General features: G+C 46.8%; 1 protein-coding gene across 1 annotated transcript in view; it reads right to left on the reverse strand.

The window, feature by feature from the left end:
- The window catches only part of Iqck (IQ motif containing K), a 118,975-nt gene that overhangs the window by 62,871 nt on the left and 38,767 nt on the right, over positions 1-17,337 (reverse strand). Inside the window, exons 5-6 of the mRNA XM_059268164.1 lie at positions 8,695-8,747; positions 8,492-8,569 (exon numbers count right to left, since the gene is read on the reverse strand). Of these exons, the coding sequence (XP_059124147.1) occupies positions 8,492-8,569; positions 8,695-8,747 (131 nt within the window). The remainder of the gene's footprint in view (positions 1-8,491; positions 8,570-8,694; positions 8,748-17,337) is intronic.

The following is a 17,337-nucleotide window of genomic DNA, read 5'->3' on the forward strand; positions in this document are numbered from 1 at the left end:
AGAGACACCATTTAATCCTTTGGTGACCGACTCTATGGTTCAGAGCTGGATTGTCCCCCAGAGCTCCACGTGGTAAGGCTTTGGTCCCCAGTGTGAGACTGTTGGAAGACAGTGCACCCTCTAGGAGAAAAGGCCTGCGGGAGGTCTACAGGTATTGAAGGGAAGGTGTCCTTAAAGGGTATGTGAGACTCTGAGCCTCTCTCTTTCTTTTGTTTCCTGGCTATGACAAGGGTGGGGTTTTGTTGATTTTTTTTTAAGTTAGTATCAAAATCACTTTTATTATGACATGTTCTTCCACATATTACTATTTAAATTTGCCCCTTCCTCCCTCCTTTGTCCATCCTTCCTCCTTCACTGGTCCTCTTCTTCCCCACAGAGTCCCTTTTCTGCTTTCACAGTGCTTTGGTTTAAATGTGAGCTGCTTCCTACAGACTCACGTTTCAACATCTGGTTCCCAGGTGGTTGACACCATCAGAGAAAGCTGTGGACTCTTTAGGAAGGATAGCGTCTCACTGACTTTATAGCCAGGTCCTGCTTTCTGGTCACCTGTCTGCTTCCTGTGTGAGGCTGCAATGTGACCAGCCAGCTTCTTGCTCTTGCAGGTGGCCATGTCTTCCCCATGTTGTATACAAGTTTCCTCTAAGATAAAAATCCTCCATTAAGGGAAGTTCATTAAGACACAGGAAAAATTCAACCTAAAGAACTGGTCCTCACATCACACCTTAGATGAGACAGGATCTCTGTTGTTTACCACCAAACTGTGTGCGTGTGCGCATGTGTGTGTGTGTGTGTGTAATATTCCATCCTACATGAAAGTTCCTTTATCTCAGAAAGTAAATTGAATAGCTTCAGGAAGTCCCTGAAACTGACCAGCTACACTAGGACCCTCCCTCCCCAAGCCTATATGAACAGTGAGGACTGCTGAGAGAGACTCTCGGACCAACTGAGGTGCCTAGAAGAGGCTCAGCCTCAGCCAAGCTCCCTGGAAGGAGACCACCTGAGATGCCTGGAGGAGACATCCTCTGACCCACTGAGCTGCCTGCAGGCTGTGCAGTGTGCTCTAGGCTTCCAGCTTTTGTGAACTGTCACCACGCTTGGTGATTTGGTGATGCAGCTGTCTTTGAGTTATTTCTGCTCCTGTAAGCAGCCCCTCACCCACACTCCAGCAAATAACCCCAATAAACTCACCGGGTCACCTGCTTTCCTCTGTCATCAGTCACTCCTGGGAAGTGGGTGTTTGCTCATGTCACCCAGGAAGAGTGTCACAAAAGACCCCATCATGACAGACTGTGTCCCTCTGGAATTATACCCACCCCTTTGCCTTTAAGGTGCTTTCGTCGGGATATTTTATCACAGAAACAAGAGAAGAATCTAAGGTACATATCTTGTGTGGATATTTAAGTCTAGATTGCACATATAAGAGAAGCTACGTAATATTCTGTCTTCGAGATGAGTGGTTTTGCTCAGCTACACATTCCTGCCATGAAACCCTGCTCAACTAGAGGCCCCAACAGCCATGGACTGGAAACTGCACTGTGAACCAAAGTAAAGCTTTCCCCTTTACGAGCCGATTAGGGTGCACATCCGTTACAGTCATGGAAAGCTTACCAACACTGTGCCCCCAAGATCTCTGCATGGAATCCCCAGTCCCCGGGATGGATGTTCCCTCTATGGCACGAGGAACTGCAGATGTAATGAGCTGGAGACCTTGATAGGGGAGATGGTCCCGGACTACCAAGAAGGCTCAGTGCTATAACCACTTAGAGAGAAAGGCAGGAAAAGTACTGGACTAGAAGAGACAGGAGACAGTAGCGAAGGATTGGCCTGTAGAAGCTAGGAAATCAAGACAAGAATTCTTCCTTCAGCCCCCAAAAGGCACTGGCCATCCTAACACTTCAACTCTGGACTAGTAAAACTGATTTTGGACCTGGATCCTCCAAAACAATAAAAGAAATATGTGTGATTTTAACCTACTGAGTTTGTGGTAACTGTATGAAGCAGCCAGCAGCAACTAATATATCCCTCATAAGTGGCAGCAACGACATGGAGCCCAGATGTGTCTGCCTCGCTGGCTTGTGCACACAAGCTCCACAGCATGGAGCCCAGATGAGTCTGCCACGCTGGCTTGTGCACACAAGCAACAGGAAGAAGGGAAGGAAACTGTGCCATGTGCCCCAGAAAAATGGCCACCTGTATGTCAACCCTCCGATGACAGGGAGCCACTCTGAGGATTTAGGCAACCCAGCATGCCCCAAATCCCTGAAGCAGCTTCACTTCCTGCCTCCCTCCTAAAATAAATGAAAGAGCAAAGAGACAAGATGACGGACGGACTGCCCCCCTGAGATTGGCCTTGGTGATGACTGAGACAGAAATACACTATTCTGTAAGACAAGGCTCCCCCCCACCGCACCCCATCAAGAAGGCACGACAACAAAATTTCTGCCCAACCACCACGTAGCTATGAACATTAGAAGCAAACGTGTGCACTTTCCTGGGCTACCTTGAAAGCTTGGGCATGCCCAGTCCCGCGGTTAACTTCGTTGCAAAGAGGCGGTCATACCTCTGGGACTTGTCCTCAGATGCCACAGGGACAATTCTGTTTTCACCTCAGTTTGTGGTCATAAGACACCTTTCGTCATCAAACTATGGTGGGATTTCTTCTTTATTTGTTTTGTCCAAGGATAGCATTTGGCTGAAAAAACACTTTACCCAAAGCAACCTTTTCTCTTCTAACACAGTCGTGGCTTCATTGAAGGCCTCAGTTTCAACGATGTCTTTCATGAGCCTTCTCCCCTGAGACCTGAGACCAGGAGGGCAGCGGACCCTTTTGTTCCTAGCTCAATTCGATAGTTCTTTTTTGCTAACGACTCTGATTGAATCTCAGGGCAATACTTCTTGGCTGAAGTAAAAAAAAAAAAAAAAAAAAAAATCGCTGTATTTCCTTCTGAAGATGCTAGCAAATAAGTCCATTGCCTCTGGCTGGCTGGTTGAGTTAGGGCTATATGCTTCAAGGGGATGGTGCTGAGTTCTGAGTAAGGGTAAGGCCAGCACAAGGTATGCCGTAATGCACACCCACTGAAAGGCAGGGAAGAAACTCCCTCCTCAGACTCCAGGAAGGGTCCACAGTGGACTGTACCACTGTTTTTGCGTCATCACTCCTTTTCCTGTGAAAGAACTGGGCACCCCTGCTCTGTGCTACACGCCTCTCAGCTCCTCCCTGAGGCCGGGGCCACTTCCTTCTAACACGGATGCTGAACTTCAGGTACGTAACTTGCATTAGCACATGGGATGTGAGCAGCCGTAGTGTCTGCCATTGCACGGCTTAACCATGGTTCTTCTTCCTCTTCTGTGAGGCCAAGGAAGGGGGCTGCCCCTTCATCCCCAGTTCTAGAATGGAATGGGATGTAGAGCAGAGCCCAAGATGACACGCACACCGCATGAAAAGAGTAAAACCCATGGTGTAGAGCACCGAGGCGTGGGGTTATTTGTTACTGCAGCAGAACCTACAGAAAGCTGTCTACTACAGAGTACTAGAGGGCATGTGGCAAAATCATGAAAGAGGACCTATCTGCAAGTACCAGAAAGTGAACTCAAACTGGCTGAAAGGAAAAAAAGTGGGGAAGGAGGTATTTACTTGCTCGCTTAAATCCAAAAGAACAGAGCTGGGTTAGGCACAGCCAGATAATAAACAAACAAGAACTCAGACTCTTATCTCTCAGGCCTGCTTTTTATCAGGCACAGTTTTGTTATCTGATTGCTTCCGGCAACTCAAGAATTGTCGCCCTGAGATCCAAATCTAGGCCTAGGGCCGTAGCCCATTGGCAGAGCACTTGTCTGACATGCCCACGGCCCTGGGTTTGATCCCTAGAGCTGAAAAGATAAAAGCAGAGATACAAGTCTATTGGAAAGGAAACTCCCTCCTGCTGCCTCTTAAAAAGTCTTGAGATTATCTCTGATTGAACCTGTTTAGGTAGCAATCATCAGGACTAGGGTTTCCTGCTCTGTTTGGACAGCCCTGCCCTACCCTCGTCTGAGTACTCTAGCTCACTAGAGTATGTGGACTGAGAAATATGGCAAGTTAAGTGCCCAGAAACAACAAAATCAATGCAGAAAAGCCTTATGTTTTAATATAACTTATGTTTTACTATAATTATGGAAAAGCTATAAATATCCACCAGAAGTGAGAAATTAGAGCAAAAAGAAAAGGAATAAATATCACCCCCACTTTTTTTTACAACCTTCTTTTGAGCCAAGGCTAAGGAGTAACCAAGGACTCTGAATTTCTGATCCTTCTGTCTCCACCTCTGGTGTGCTGAGATGGTAGGCATGCACCCCCCCACCCCCACACCCTCATACCCCCAGTTTATGAAGTGCTAGGGACTGAATCCAGGGCTTTGAGCATGCTAGACAAGCACTCTACCACTCTCCTAACTGAGCCTCAGCCTCAGGTCTGTTCTGCACTCTTCTTGTTGTTGTTTTGCTTTGTTTTTTGAGACAGGGTTTCTCTGTGTAGTTTTGGTGCCTGTCCTGGATCTCACTCTGTAGACCAGGCTGGCCTCGAACTCACAGAGATCTGCCTGGCTCTGCTTCCCAAGTGCTGGGATTAAAAGTGTGCCGCCTGGCTCTGTTCTGAATTCTTAAAGAAATTTCTTCACTAGGAGAAAAATCAAAGTCATCCATGTTGGAAGGAAGCATTGTTCTGAAAGACTCTTTTGGTCTAGAGTGATTTAATCCATGACAATCCTTGATTTGAAACGTTTTCTTTCACTGTATAATTTATTTCATAAAGATGCATAATTTGTACATGACGGTTTCTAGTTACAATTTTATGAGCTGAAGAGTATTTTTAAAGATTGTCAGTGTTCTAGGCTATACAAAAAATATTAAAACAAAAATAGGCTTGGGAAGAATAGCTATGAAAGACTAGACAGAATACAGAGTCTGCTACACTGAGGGTAGGGAGAGAGGGTGATGGACGAGGGACCTGGTAGGAGAAGGATCTTTTACAGGATCATCACTAGTAGCCACCTGTGACCAACGCCTCCAATCCAGCTGTGACCTCACATAACAATGGCATTGTGCTGTAGGCAGCTGGACTTTGACATTAGCATAAGACCCAGGTTGTCCTGGAAGATGGCTCCCAGGCTGGTAGACAGACTGACTGGAGGCAGTAAGTGATAGCAGATACACCTAGCATCACATCTCACACAGGGGTTGTTTGCTAAAGTCGGGCCAGGAAAGGAAACTCTCATTAAGTCAAAATACCCACTTCAAATCCCTTAAGTTACACATATGCATATACATTACATCCTTCATGAGGTCAATTTTCTCCTGCTCTCAATACTGATCCCGTTAAGTTCCGGTTGACAGGTAAGGCAGTACAATGGTGAGCTGTGCTCTTGACAGGGCTGACTGAAGGCAGGCTGCCCGGTCCAAGTCCTGTCTCTGATGCTGACTTATCACCCTGAGCCTCAGTTCCTTTTCTGAAATGTGGCTGTGGCTGAGACAGCGGGTGTTCCCCGAGCACCCATGAGCCCACCCACCTGCACAGCCCAGTCTTCCTTGCAGGTAGTTTGGGCTCAGTGCTGTGAGGAGGGGTGGAAAAGATTAAGAACCTCTTAGACAGAGAAGGTTAAGGACGGTGTGGGGCATCTTCTCCATTCTTTATTTCCTGTGTATTCTGACCTTGCTGTTGTTTCTAAGAGTGTGGCCAACCTGCATCAGGCTACATGAGTGGGGAAGAAGCGCAGTGATCACTGGATTTCCCCAGGACTCATTCCTTTACTGTCAACTTCCCAGTGTTAGCATCTATATCCAAGAGCTGTGGGGAGGTTGAAAGGGATCATATTCAAGAAAGCATTTAGCACGCTGGAGTGATGGCTCAGAGGTTAGGAGCAATGGTTGTTCTTCCAGAGGTCCTGAGTTCAATTCCCAGCAACCATATGGTGGCCACAACCATCTGTAATGAGATCTATTGCCCTCTTCTGGCCTGCAGGGATACATGCAGGCAGAACACTATATGTAATAAATAAATCTTTATAAGAAAGGAGAGAGAGAGAGAGAGAGAGAGAGAGAGAGAGAGAGAAAGCACTCAGCAGAGTAACTGCTCAATTGGACCAGTTATTATTACCCAGATGCAAGGTGACCTCTGATGTAGAGTCACCCACAGAGAACTCAGAATTCAAACCTGACTGTACTCTGATTACTCAGGAAGCTAGATTGGTACCTGCTTCTCATTCCAGTATTCAGGAAGCTGAGACAGAAGGACTGAAAGTTTGAAGCCAGCTTAGGCTACATGGTAAGATTCTGTATCAAAAATGGAAACCACAACAAACAAACTGTACACAGAGGAAGCTTTCAAAAACAAAAATGAAAATAAAATAATGCTCAGGCCAGCCTGAAAGTTTGGATTTAACAGGTCTTGAGGGGAACAAAGCTCTACAGATGGTTTTACAATTTTTATTCTTGTTGTTTAGTTTTTGGGACAAAGTGTAGTCCTAGTTGACCTGGAATTGACTCTGTAGACCAGGCTGGCCTCAAATCCACAGAGATCTGCCTGCCTCTGCCTCCTAAGTGCTGGGATTAAAGGTGCATACCACCACGCCTGGCTTGCATTAGATGTTATATTTTGGTTGTGAGCTTAGCCTTTAATGGCTGAGCCATTTCTCTAGCCCTGGCTTGCAATTTTTAAATGTGCCAGGGTAGAACCACAGGATTAGATCAGAGATTCTCAATTGGGGTAATCTGCTTAACCCTCAGCTTTGAGACATTCATCTGTCTGCAGATATTCTGGAATATCAAAACTGTAGGGGTGAGGGTGCCACCGGCATCTAGTAGGGAAAGGGCACCAATACTGCCAACATTACAACGCACAGTACAGCTCCCCACACAGCCAAAGTCCAAAAGTGTGGGCTAGAGGTTGCTTCCCTGAAGGACTCTGGTTCCTGCTCGCTTGGCTGGCTCTTCCAGCTCCAAGGTACCCTGGAAGAACACGTCCCCTAAATGCTCAAATCCAAGGCTGGACTCAACCCAGCTGGGCTGGCTCCAGGCCCAGGAAGGGTCTCCTGCCTCACAACTTCCCTTTAGTGTTTTGTTAACCCCGGAGTTAAAATACTACACCAACTGCAGCTGCTTGTAAACATGCCTCTCTGTTCTAGGGCTTTAGCCCTAATTTGTTCATTTCTGGTTTCCTCAGCACCAATCTCTCGGTGTGATGAGGGGGGTGTTCCCCAGATGTTATTACATCGTGTGAATTAGATTTCATTTTTAGCATGCTCCTGGGCATCTCCTGGAAAGATAATGGAAGCACAGAATACAAATGCCAGCAGAAGCCAGAACACTCTGTCTCCAGCTGCAATGATGGCTGCGACTTCTCACTGTGTTTCTATGAGCTACGAGGGGACCTGGAGGCCCCTTGAAGAATCCCAGGTGGTGAGTGACTAGGGGTTTACAAGGATTCTCATGGAGAATCTCATGGAGAGAAGAAGGTCTTGCATTTTGTTTTTTGGGTTTATTGTATGTGTATGTTTTGCTGCATGTCAGTCTATGTGCCACATGTGAGCCCCATGCCTGCAGATGTCAGAACTGGATCCCCTGGAACTGGAGTTACAGATGTTTGTGCACTGCCATGTGGGTGCTGGGAACAGAACCTGGGTCTTCTGCAAGAACAAGTGCTCTTAACCACTGAGCCGTCTCTCAGCACTCACCTCCATCTCTTTGAGATGGGTCTCACCATGTAGCTGTGGATGGCCTGGGACTCAATGTGTAGATTAGGCTGGCCTCAGATTCACACAGATTGAGCTTGAGTTTGAGGCCTGTGGGAGGGACTGCAGCTCTGCTGGGAAATTGCTTGTTATCTGGCATGTACAAGGGCCTTGAGCTCATGCCTCACTAGCAGAGAGACAGACAGAAGCAGAGACAGAGAAAGAGATGGGAAAGAAAAATTGTTCCAGCTAAGAACTTCTTTTCTGTGCTATTCTCAAGTGTTTCTGGGCTGAACCAGTGTGCAGACGGAGCGAACTTAGTCTGTGGGACAAATAACAGGAGACAAGAGTCCCAAGCATAACTGACCTGGAGTCCTAGATGCAGTGCATGAGTGAATTCCTTTACACCAAAGGAAGCCATCATAACCATAACCTTGAAATTAGGACTGGGTGGGCCAGATGGTTCAGTGGCTAGAGCTGTGTGAGCATGAGGACCAGAGTTGGGCTCCCCAGAATCCATACAAACGCCGGGAGAGAATGTTGGCTGCCTGGACTTCCAGTGCTCAGAAGGCAGACATGGGATCCCAGAGCAAGCTGGCTGCCCAGGCCGACCACAACCACAAGCTTCAACGAACAAGGGGAACAGTGATCAGAGAGGACTGCCAACGTCAGCCTCAGCCTTTACACGTGGGCCCGCACACATGCAAGCATGCATACACACGTGCATGCACACCAAACACACATACCCATAAGAGAAAAAACATTAGGAGTCAACTGTTTACACTTACTGGTGCCTGAGCCGTTCCTCTACAAACGGAATGGAGAAGAATTCCGTGAACGGCTCCCCTGCCCTCTTTGGATTCTGGCTGATCACACGACCGTGTTCGATTGGCAAGAAAAAGGAGAGTTAAGTCAGTTGTTACTCTTCTATTGCAGATGGACACAATCAAATCCTGGGGGCCATTGAATGTTCACGACAGGAACAACTTACTTGTACAGCCACTCAGTTAGGAAGTCGCAGGCAATGAACTTGGTTCTCTTCCTCTAAAGAGAGAAGATAAAATTCAGTTATGCTCTTCCTCTACCCACATGTCTGTGTAGCACAAAGAGAGGGGTTAATTGATTAGACCCGTTTTAACATGTATGGGTCCATTATGGGGTTTATAAGTGTGTCAACAAGCAGTATGTGGCCGGGCGGTGGTGGCGCACGTCTTTAATCCCAGCACTCGGGAGGCAGAGCCAGGCGGATCTCTGTGAGTTCGAGGCCAGCCTGGGCTACCAAGTGAGTCCCAGGAAAGGCGCAAAGCTACACAGAGAAACCCTGTCTCGAAAAACCAAAAAAAAAAAAAAAAAAAAGACTGTGAACAAGCAGTATGTGGGCGATATAAAGCAGCAGCCTGAGAGATTTCTCTAGTCAACTTTGGATAAAGCATTTTCTGACAGTAGGGCACTAACTGTCTATCGAAAGGCAGTGAGTGAACCAGGTAGGCGCTTATTACATTTCCTTGCTTAGTACCTCAGGAGGCTGATTTTGAAAAAAAGAAAAAAAAAAAAGATTTGTTTGATATGTATGAGTATTTTGCTGTATGTATGTATGTATGTATGTATGTGCACCACATTCCTGTACCATCGGAGGCCAGAAGAAGACGTCAGATCGCTGGAACTAGGGTTATGGATGTTTGTGTGCCAGGCTGGCACAGGGTCCTGAAGAGCAACAAGTGCTCATAACCACTGAACCATCTCTCCATCCCGAAGAGGCTGATTTTATGGTTCACAACAGCTAGGAACTGGTGGGAAGGATCTTATTATCTAAATCACAACTTGCTTTGAGTCACGTGTGACTTATAGAAAGGACAAGTAGGGTACATTTTGAGAGATGGAACCTTGGATGATTTCTGTCGTTGTGCGTACATCATGGACTAGGGCAGTGCCAACAGCACTAGGTGGTGTGTCCTCATTTTGTGTGGTTGGCTATTGGGCCATTGGCTGAAGCACAGGGCACATGGTACATTGGCTCTTGGCTGAGGCACATGGCATATGGCACACTGGCTACTGACTGAAACACTGGGCACATTTCACATTGTGTTTGTTGAGTCCCTCAGTCTACTCAAGCCCACAGCTGGACTTCACACCTGGGTGCTACTTTGAAGGTGGAGGGAAAAACATAAGAGTAAAAATTTAAAGCACTGGAAGGTAGAAGCCAAGCACTTGGGTCCACTGTTCCTGCTAGCTGTCCTTAGTACCCATATGCACCCCATCTCTTAGCAAAAACCTTACTGCTTCCACACAGCTATCAGTTAGGTCCAAAACTGTTCCCTGGGCTTCTGAGAAGAACGGGACAACTATGGGTCACAGTTCTGCCTTATGAGACAGAAGTGGACACAGCCAAGAGGTGTCTATGAACACTCTGCTTTTCTGGTTTCTCCCCTGCTGTCCTCTGAAGTTCCCTTCTACTTCCGGTCTGGAATACAGCTGTTGGCCTAAACATGGTATAGTCCCGTCAAGCCCTGAGACCAAAACCCATGTGCTCAGCCTGGCACGGGGATACAGCCTCAGGAAGCAGGGCTGGAAGATCAGGAGTCAGATGCTGCCCTCAGCTCCACATTGAGTCTGAGGCCAGCCTGGGCAATAGGAAGCCTTGCCTCAGACAAATGAACCAAACAAAAATCCACACGTTACAGATGACGGAGCAGGGGTTAGGAGCGGCTGGGCCTTTGCTAACTGCCTTAAGCCACTGTGCCCGCTTGGGCCTACACTATCCCTCTCTTGATGTGTGAGGCAACATAAACTTCACTGGGTTTACTGCCACTCTTCTTACCATTACAAGCAGCCAAATATAGCCCTAGCTGGGAACTCACAAGGGGAAAACATTCTAGGGTATTGGGTCACGCTGTGCTGAGAAGGGTACAGCGCATCCTCTCTCCCATTTCTCCCTTCTGTGGCTGCAACAGAACCATCAGCTCCTGTCAGAGAACTCTTACGGAACTGGGAAATGGAGGGTCCCTTTCTGGTTTGTTGTGTAGCAGTTTCCTCTGAACTGAGATGCTCCGTCCTCAGCTATGCTCCTTGGGACTCAGGGGAGCAGGGCTAGTGGGATGGTTCAGTGGGCAAGGGTGCTTGTGGCAAAGCCTAATTATCTGAGTTCGATACTCGGAACTCACATGGTGGAAGGGGAGAACCGACGCCCACAGTTCATACATAGGACTTAGGACGCCCCGGGGAGCCCACGTGTTCACAGGGTCCCTCCCCTGTCAGACAAGTAGGTGCTGGGGAAAGGGGACTCCTGTAGCAGAGGTGCCCACAAGTGATGCAGGAGGCTGCAGGGATGAGACGTGTGAGTTGTGACCCATCCCACTGGCCTGTGAGCAGCCTCAGTGAACTCACTGATTCACCAAGCCAGACCCAGGCGGAACGACTTAGTTGGTTGGTCACTGGTGCCCAGCTGGAGTAAATGATCATTTGCTCATGTCACCCCAGGAAAAATCGGAGAACCCCTTTTGACAGAGACTAAGACCCAAGTCAGTCTAGAGGTGCTGGAGGCCATGTTGGTAGCCCTCCGAAGAATGCAAAGTATTCTGGAAATTTTCTCTGTCCCTATAGATCTCCTCTCCCCTCTGTTGCATGAATCCTAATTGGTCTTAAAATGAAAATCCAGAGCCAGATATCGGGGTAAATGCTGAAAAATCAGAGAAGCAGCCACCACCTCTTACCTCACCTACTCCTCAGCCTGAAAGATCATGAGTTCCTGTCTCCTCCTGCCTTATATTCCTTTCTCTGCCCAGCCGTATCATTTCCTGTCTCAACCTTCCTAGTGCTGGGATTAAAGGTATATGATCTCAAGCGCTGGAATTAAAGGTGTGTGATCCCAAGTGCTGGAATTAAAGGTGTGTACCACCACTACCTGGCTCTGTTTCTCTTTTAGACAGGATTAATTTCATGTAGCCCAGTGTGGCCTTGAACTCAGAAATCCAGACAGATCTCTGCCTCTACCTCCTGAGTGCTATGATTAAAGGTGTGTGCCACCACTGCCTGAGCTCTGTGGCTGCCTCTGCCCCCTGATCTTCACTCGAACTTTATTTGTTAAGAGCACAATCAAAATATCACCACACCCTTCCCTTCTCTCCCTTCTCTCCCCTCCCCTGATCTATGATGCAGGGAGCTAGCTCAAGTCAACCAGCATCCCTTACCAACCACCCAGGGTAGCAGAGGGCTCAGCAGGAAATGTGGAGGGAGAGGAGGAAAGGGGTTGGATTGCACCTTCCCCAAGATTCTTCTGCTAGTATCCTTATCCACCCCCTCAGATTATGACCTTATTTGAAAATAGGACTGGTGTAGATGGAGTCAGTTAATCCAAAACAGCCCTATCCAGAGAAGACAACAGGGATCCATTAGCAAGACATCATCAGGTAGACTGCAGTGACAATCTCCTGGTCACACTGTACTGGACCCTGGACCTGCCTCAGAGACTCAAGTTTCCGAGACCTGCCAGTCCAGGAGGCAGCCCCCTCCCCTTCTCTCTCTTCCATTGGTGGTGTGCCCAGGATGGAACTCAGAGCTCACAGTGTTATGCTAAGCACACTGAGTTACACACCCTGTTGGAAGTTTACCTTTTTTTTTTTTTTTTGTCTCCAAATTGTCTGTGCTAGGTTGATTATTGTTTACAAAAGAGAAAGTTACAACTACTAATTTTCAGTTCTCCAATCCCATGCAAATCCTAAGATGCCCCAGGAAGCCTTTTCCACGTAGGAAAGGCTGTCCTGCAGTTTGATGAACCCCATCTCAGCATCTCAGAAAGTAACAAGCCACAGAGTATGTCTCCCTCCAGATTCCAAACTCTGGGGAGCAGGCTGCACACCCCTCTTTCTACCTGGGGCTTCATCAAGTGCCTTGTGTGGAGCAGGTGAATGAAGAAATGCAGGGACAGTTCCAGGGGGTCCAAGCAAGAGAGACTCGGGTACAAGGATATGGGCATTTCCAACAAAGATTTATTAGTATAATTCTGGATACATTTCATTCACGTCCCACAACTGCTTGCTCTCTCTCTTCTCCTTCTGAGACAGAGTATCCCTAGGTTGGCCGCAAACTAGCTATGTAGCAGGGTCTAAATAACCTTTTCTCCGCCTCCCTACTGCTGAGATTACAGGCAGAAGCTGCTGTACCTGGTCTGTGTGGAGCTGGGGGCCAAACCCAGGGCCTCAGGCGTACGAGGCAAGCACTCTACCAACGGAGCTGCGCCCCAGCTCACCACAATGTTTTCTTAGGAAACATTTCCGTCTGATTTCTTTTTTTCTTCTTCCCTTGTAAGCATCCGATTTGGTTTTATAATCCACCAGAAAGCTGATGGCACTGCTGTGAAATTCATGGTCACAGAAAAGCAGACTGCTGCTCAGGGACTTTAAAGGGAGCTTTACCGTGGCCGTTAGTGAAGAGAAGACAGTGGTGCCCGAATCGCTGGAGGTTATTCGCTGTCTTTTACTTCGAAGCCAACAGCTTTTATAAAGAAATTGGAACACAGCCGACCAAGGGGATAAAATGAAAAGTGCTATCTCAGAAAGGGCTTGTTTGTTTGACATACAATATTTTTTCTCTTTTTTTTTTTAGTTCTTTGAGAATTTTATAAGCATATTTTGATCACTGTCACTCAGTGTCCATCCCTCCCAGATCCACACCTCCCTCCTTCCCAAGTTTACAACCTCTCTCTCTCTCCTCTCTCTCTCTCTGTCTCTGTCTCTGTCTGTCTCTCACTCTCTGTCTCTCTCTCTCTCTCTCTCTCTCTCTCTCTCTCTCTCTCTGTCTCTCTATCTCTCTCTCTCTCTCTCTCATAGTGTTTTTTTGTTTTGTTTTGTTGTTTTTGCTTTTTAAAGGCTGTGTATGAAAGGGAGAGCTCCCTTCAAAAGCTACCTTAAAAGAAGAAAACACTTGTTACAACAATGCAAACATGTAACCAAGCATGAATTGCAGCCTAATGGCTTAAACAATGGAGCAACTGTAAGATGCTGGTCTCCGTCTTCCCACACACCATGCTTGTCCCCTTGGCATTTATCATACCCGTTAGTGGTAAAGATTCCATGCAGAGAATGCAGCCTTGCTCACTCTATTAAACAGACTTAGACATAGCCATATGATGCTCACGCACAGATTTATTTGCTTTTGGTGCAAAGAAATAAAATGCGAGAGATGATATTTTCCTCCAGTTCTGGGCAGGCGTGGACGTGCCCTGCATACCCAGACATGCAGAACAGTGGGGTATTGTTCAGCTGTTGTTTAGTTTAAAAATTATCTACTGGGGAGCTGAAAGGGAGAAGAGAGGCAACTGAAAGCTGTGGTGAGTGGAGAGATAAGGGAGGAAGTAACAGAAAAAGGAAAGCGCAGGACTGAGGACGCTCGGGCTGCCAGGCTCCTAGGACGTGGGCAGATACAATGAACCATTGACTGCTACAAGGCACAAGTGTGCATATTTGTGCAAGCAGAGCAAACGGGCAACTGTGAAGTCCACCACATTATTTCTGTTGCTGTGTGTTTGTTTTTGAGACTGTACAGTGAGCTATCTTTCTGGGCCCCAAATCCTAAAAGCAGAACACCACCCAACACAACCTACAGCTGACCGGTAGATGCGGCAGTGGATGCCAGAAGCCAGAAGTTGGGAGGAGGAAGCAGGAGATCACAAGTTCATGATCACCCTCGGCTACACACGTTGTTGGAGGCCAGCCTGGGACAGATACCTGAGACCCTGTCTCAACAACAAACCAACAAAAATGTAAAGTTGAAAGGGAAAAGAGCAAGTGACAAGGGACACATGTCATCACAGATCTGTAATTTACTTTGAGATGAGTCCAAAGCAGCCCTCTGGACAGACAGAGGAAGAACTGACAGGTTGGTGGGTAGATATGTTGTGAAGCAAATAGAACATGTAGCTGTAACAGATACATGGTGGATATGTGGATTTGAAAAAAAAAATGGTCCTAAAATGATGCAAAGGGGAATATTGTTTAAAAAACAAAACAAAACAAAACAAAAACCCGCAACTCTCAAAGAGAGAAAGGCACACATTAACATGAGATCAATTCATAGAGTAGTCTATACCAATTTTTATGCTGAGCACACACACGGGATAGACTGAAGGGCTGAAGGCTGAGAAGAGAAACAACTAACATTTGAAAACACCGAAATCTGGATTAAACGGGCGTACAGAATTCTACCCCCACAGCCAAAAGATCCCAGCTGGCTTTGGTGATGCACAACTGTAATTCCAGCAGTCAGGAGGCTAAGGCATGAGAACTGCCTGTTTGAGGTCAGCCTGGGCTCTATAGCAATGTCCTGTCTTTAAAAAAGGTTCACCAACATACAACGAATAAAGGAAATGTGGTATAGACACACAATGTGGAATTGTCTTCAGCTGTAAGGAAAAATGAAGCATGTCATTTGCAGGAGATAATCATACTAGGCAGGTTTAGTCAACCTTTAAGACAAATATCATTTTCTCATTTGTGGGTCCTGGGTTTTACATAGATACCTAATACATATCCAGGTGACATGGAAGTAGAGAAGAAATGGTAGAGGGGAACAGACAGGACTGCTGGGAGGGAGGAATACTCATGGAGAGGATAGCAGGGATAAGGGGGATATGGCCAAGAAAGACAAATATCTCATGTTTTCCGGTCTATGTGGAATTCAGGTTAAACACACATGCATGACTTTAAAGCAGAAGTAAGACTATTTGAGAAGAGGAAGGGGACCAGCAGGAGGTTGGGGGGGGGGGTGAGAGAAGATTAAGGAGGTGGAATACGGTCTAAGTATTACATGAACATGCCATAATGAAACATCATTTTATCAATGAATAAACACTGAAAAAAGAACATTTTTCTCTAAGGACATCATTGAGGCTCTCCAGTCAAGCTGTACTGGAAGATCTCCCCGTGGGCTTCTCACATCTTAAAAAAACATTACTTTCTGTGTAAGTCATTTTGAATGGGGTTTTTTGTCACTTTCTGAAAAAGCCCTCAAAGCCAGTAACTCCAGGAAATACAGAATCTTAGTTGTGTATAAATAACACTCAGTAATTATAAATCACATCCAGTTGAAACAAACTCATGTAAATCTGCACTGGTCTTTATCGCTACAGATAGAAACATGAGACTTTTATTAAAAATCGATGAGTAAAGTATCAACATAATGGTGAGTGCCCAAAATATTTTCAGGGATATGCTGATGGGAAGAATTCCCAAGCGAAGTTCACAAAGCAGCCATTAAGCCAGCTCTGTTTAATGTAGCTCCTCAATTACGTTCTAATTAAGTTCTGATCTCTCCAATTAAGATAATCCAAAGGCACAGCTAGATGTCAAGGGACCACTTCAGAACATCAGGCCAACTGTCATGTCTCATCTTTTCAGGTATTTACATGTCCCCTGCTTGATCTCTTCCCGAGGAGTACAGGCCAGTCCGCAGTAGGACGGACGTGAGATGGCAGCCTTTCGGTCCCTCTTCAGAACACTGAAGGCCTCTTCTAACCATCACCCACCAGTTGATTTCCTGCCTTAAAACCATTTCCTTTTCCAACTCGTACAGACTCTGACCAGGGAAGGCAACACTAACAACGTGAGATCAGGAGGGCCAAGGTGAACACAGACTGTGGAAGAGGGAGGCAAGACTGATTGCCACAGAAAGTCCTTCGCCAGGATCAAAACTCTGCAAACCCGGCTGCATGGTCTCATCTCCAGTGCATTCCAGAGTCTGCAGTGTGCCCTTCAAGGCCTGCTCTCTGCAGACACCAAGACATGGGTAAAAAGCAGCCTTGACAGAAATTCCCATGATACACATGTATAGATCCATCTCCACATGCCTGCCCCAAACTGAGTTTACTCTTTTTTCACCCTGAACCCCGCTCCCCTCCCCCATTTTGGCTGTCATGTGCTGGTATTTGCCTCCTTTCAAGCAAGGCCCCTAATGACATGAGCGGACAGTTCATACTGCTTGTCACATACCTTTCTTTAATCCTCCCAATGGCCCTGGGGAGACAGGTAGTAAAACATCACCCTCCTCATCTAACAGATCAGAAAACCAAGGCTCATGGAGTTGATGCAAAATCCCCAGGGCCCCAGGGCTAGCAAGAGTAGGAGAGGAGACACAGGCCGCTTGTCTGATCCCAGAACCTTGTCTTCCATCAGGGTACCGGCACAGCCTCAGATGGCCTCTTCCTCAGATACTGGACTCATTTCTAGTCTCCCAATCCAGGACTGTGCTGCTTAGTTTTATAGGGACTTGACCCAAACTAGAGTTATCTGATACTGGGAAAAAAACAAACAAAACAAACAAAAAACCTCCATAAAATTGGCCTGTCGATAAGTATGTGGGAAGGCCCAGACTATCGTGGTGGCACCATCCCTGGGCAGTGGTTTCTGGGTTCTATAAGAGAGCAGGCTGATTGGGAGGCAGAGGCAGGCAGATCTCTGTGAGTTTGAGGCCAGCCTGGGCTACAGAGTGAGTTCCAGGAAATGCTCCAAAGCTATACGGAGAAACCCTGTCTCAAAAAACAAACAAACAAACAAAAACAAAAAACAAAAGAAAGAAAGCAGGCTAAGCAAGCCATGAGGAACAAACTAGTAAACAGCCCCCCCCCACACACACACACCCCTAG

The sequence above is a fragment of the Peromyscus eremicus genome, chromosome 1 (genome assembly GCF_949786415.1).
Source record: "Peromyscus eremicus chromosome 1, PerEre_H2_v1, whole genome shotgun sequence".
Lineage (NCBI taxonomy): Eukaryota > Metazoa > Chordata > Mammalia > Rodentia > Cricetidae > Peromyscus > Peromyscus eremicus.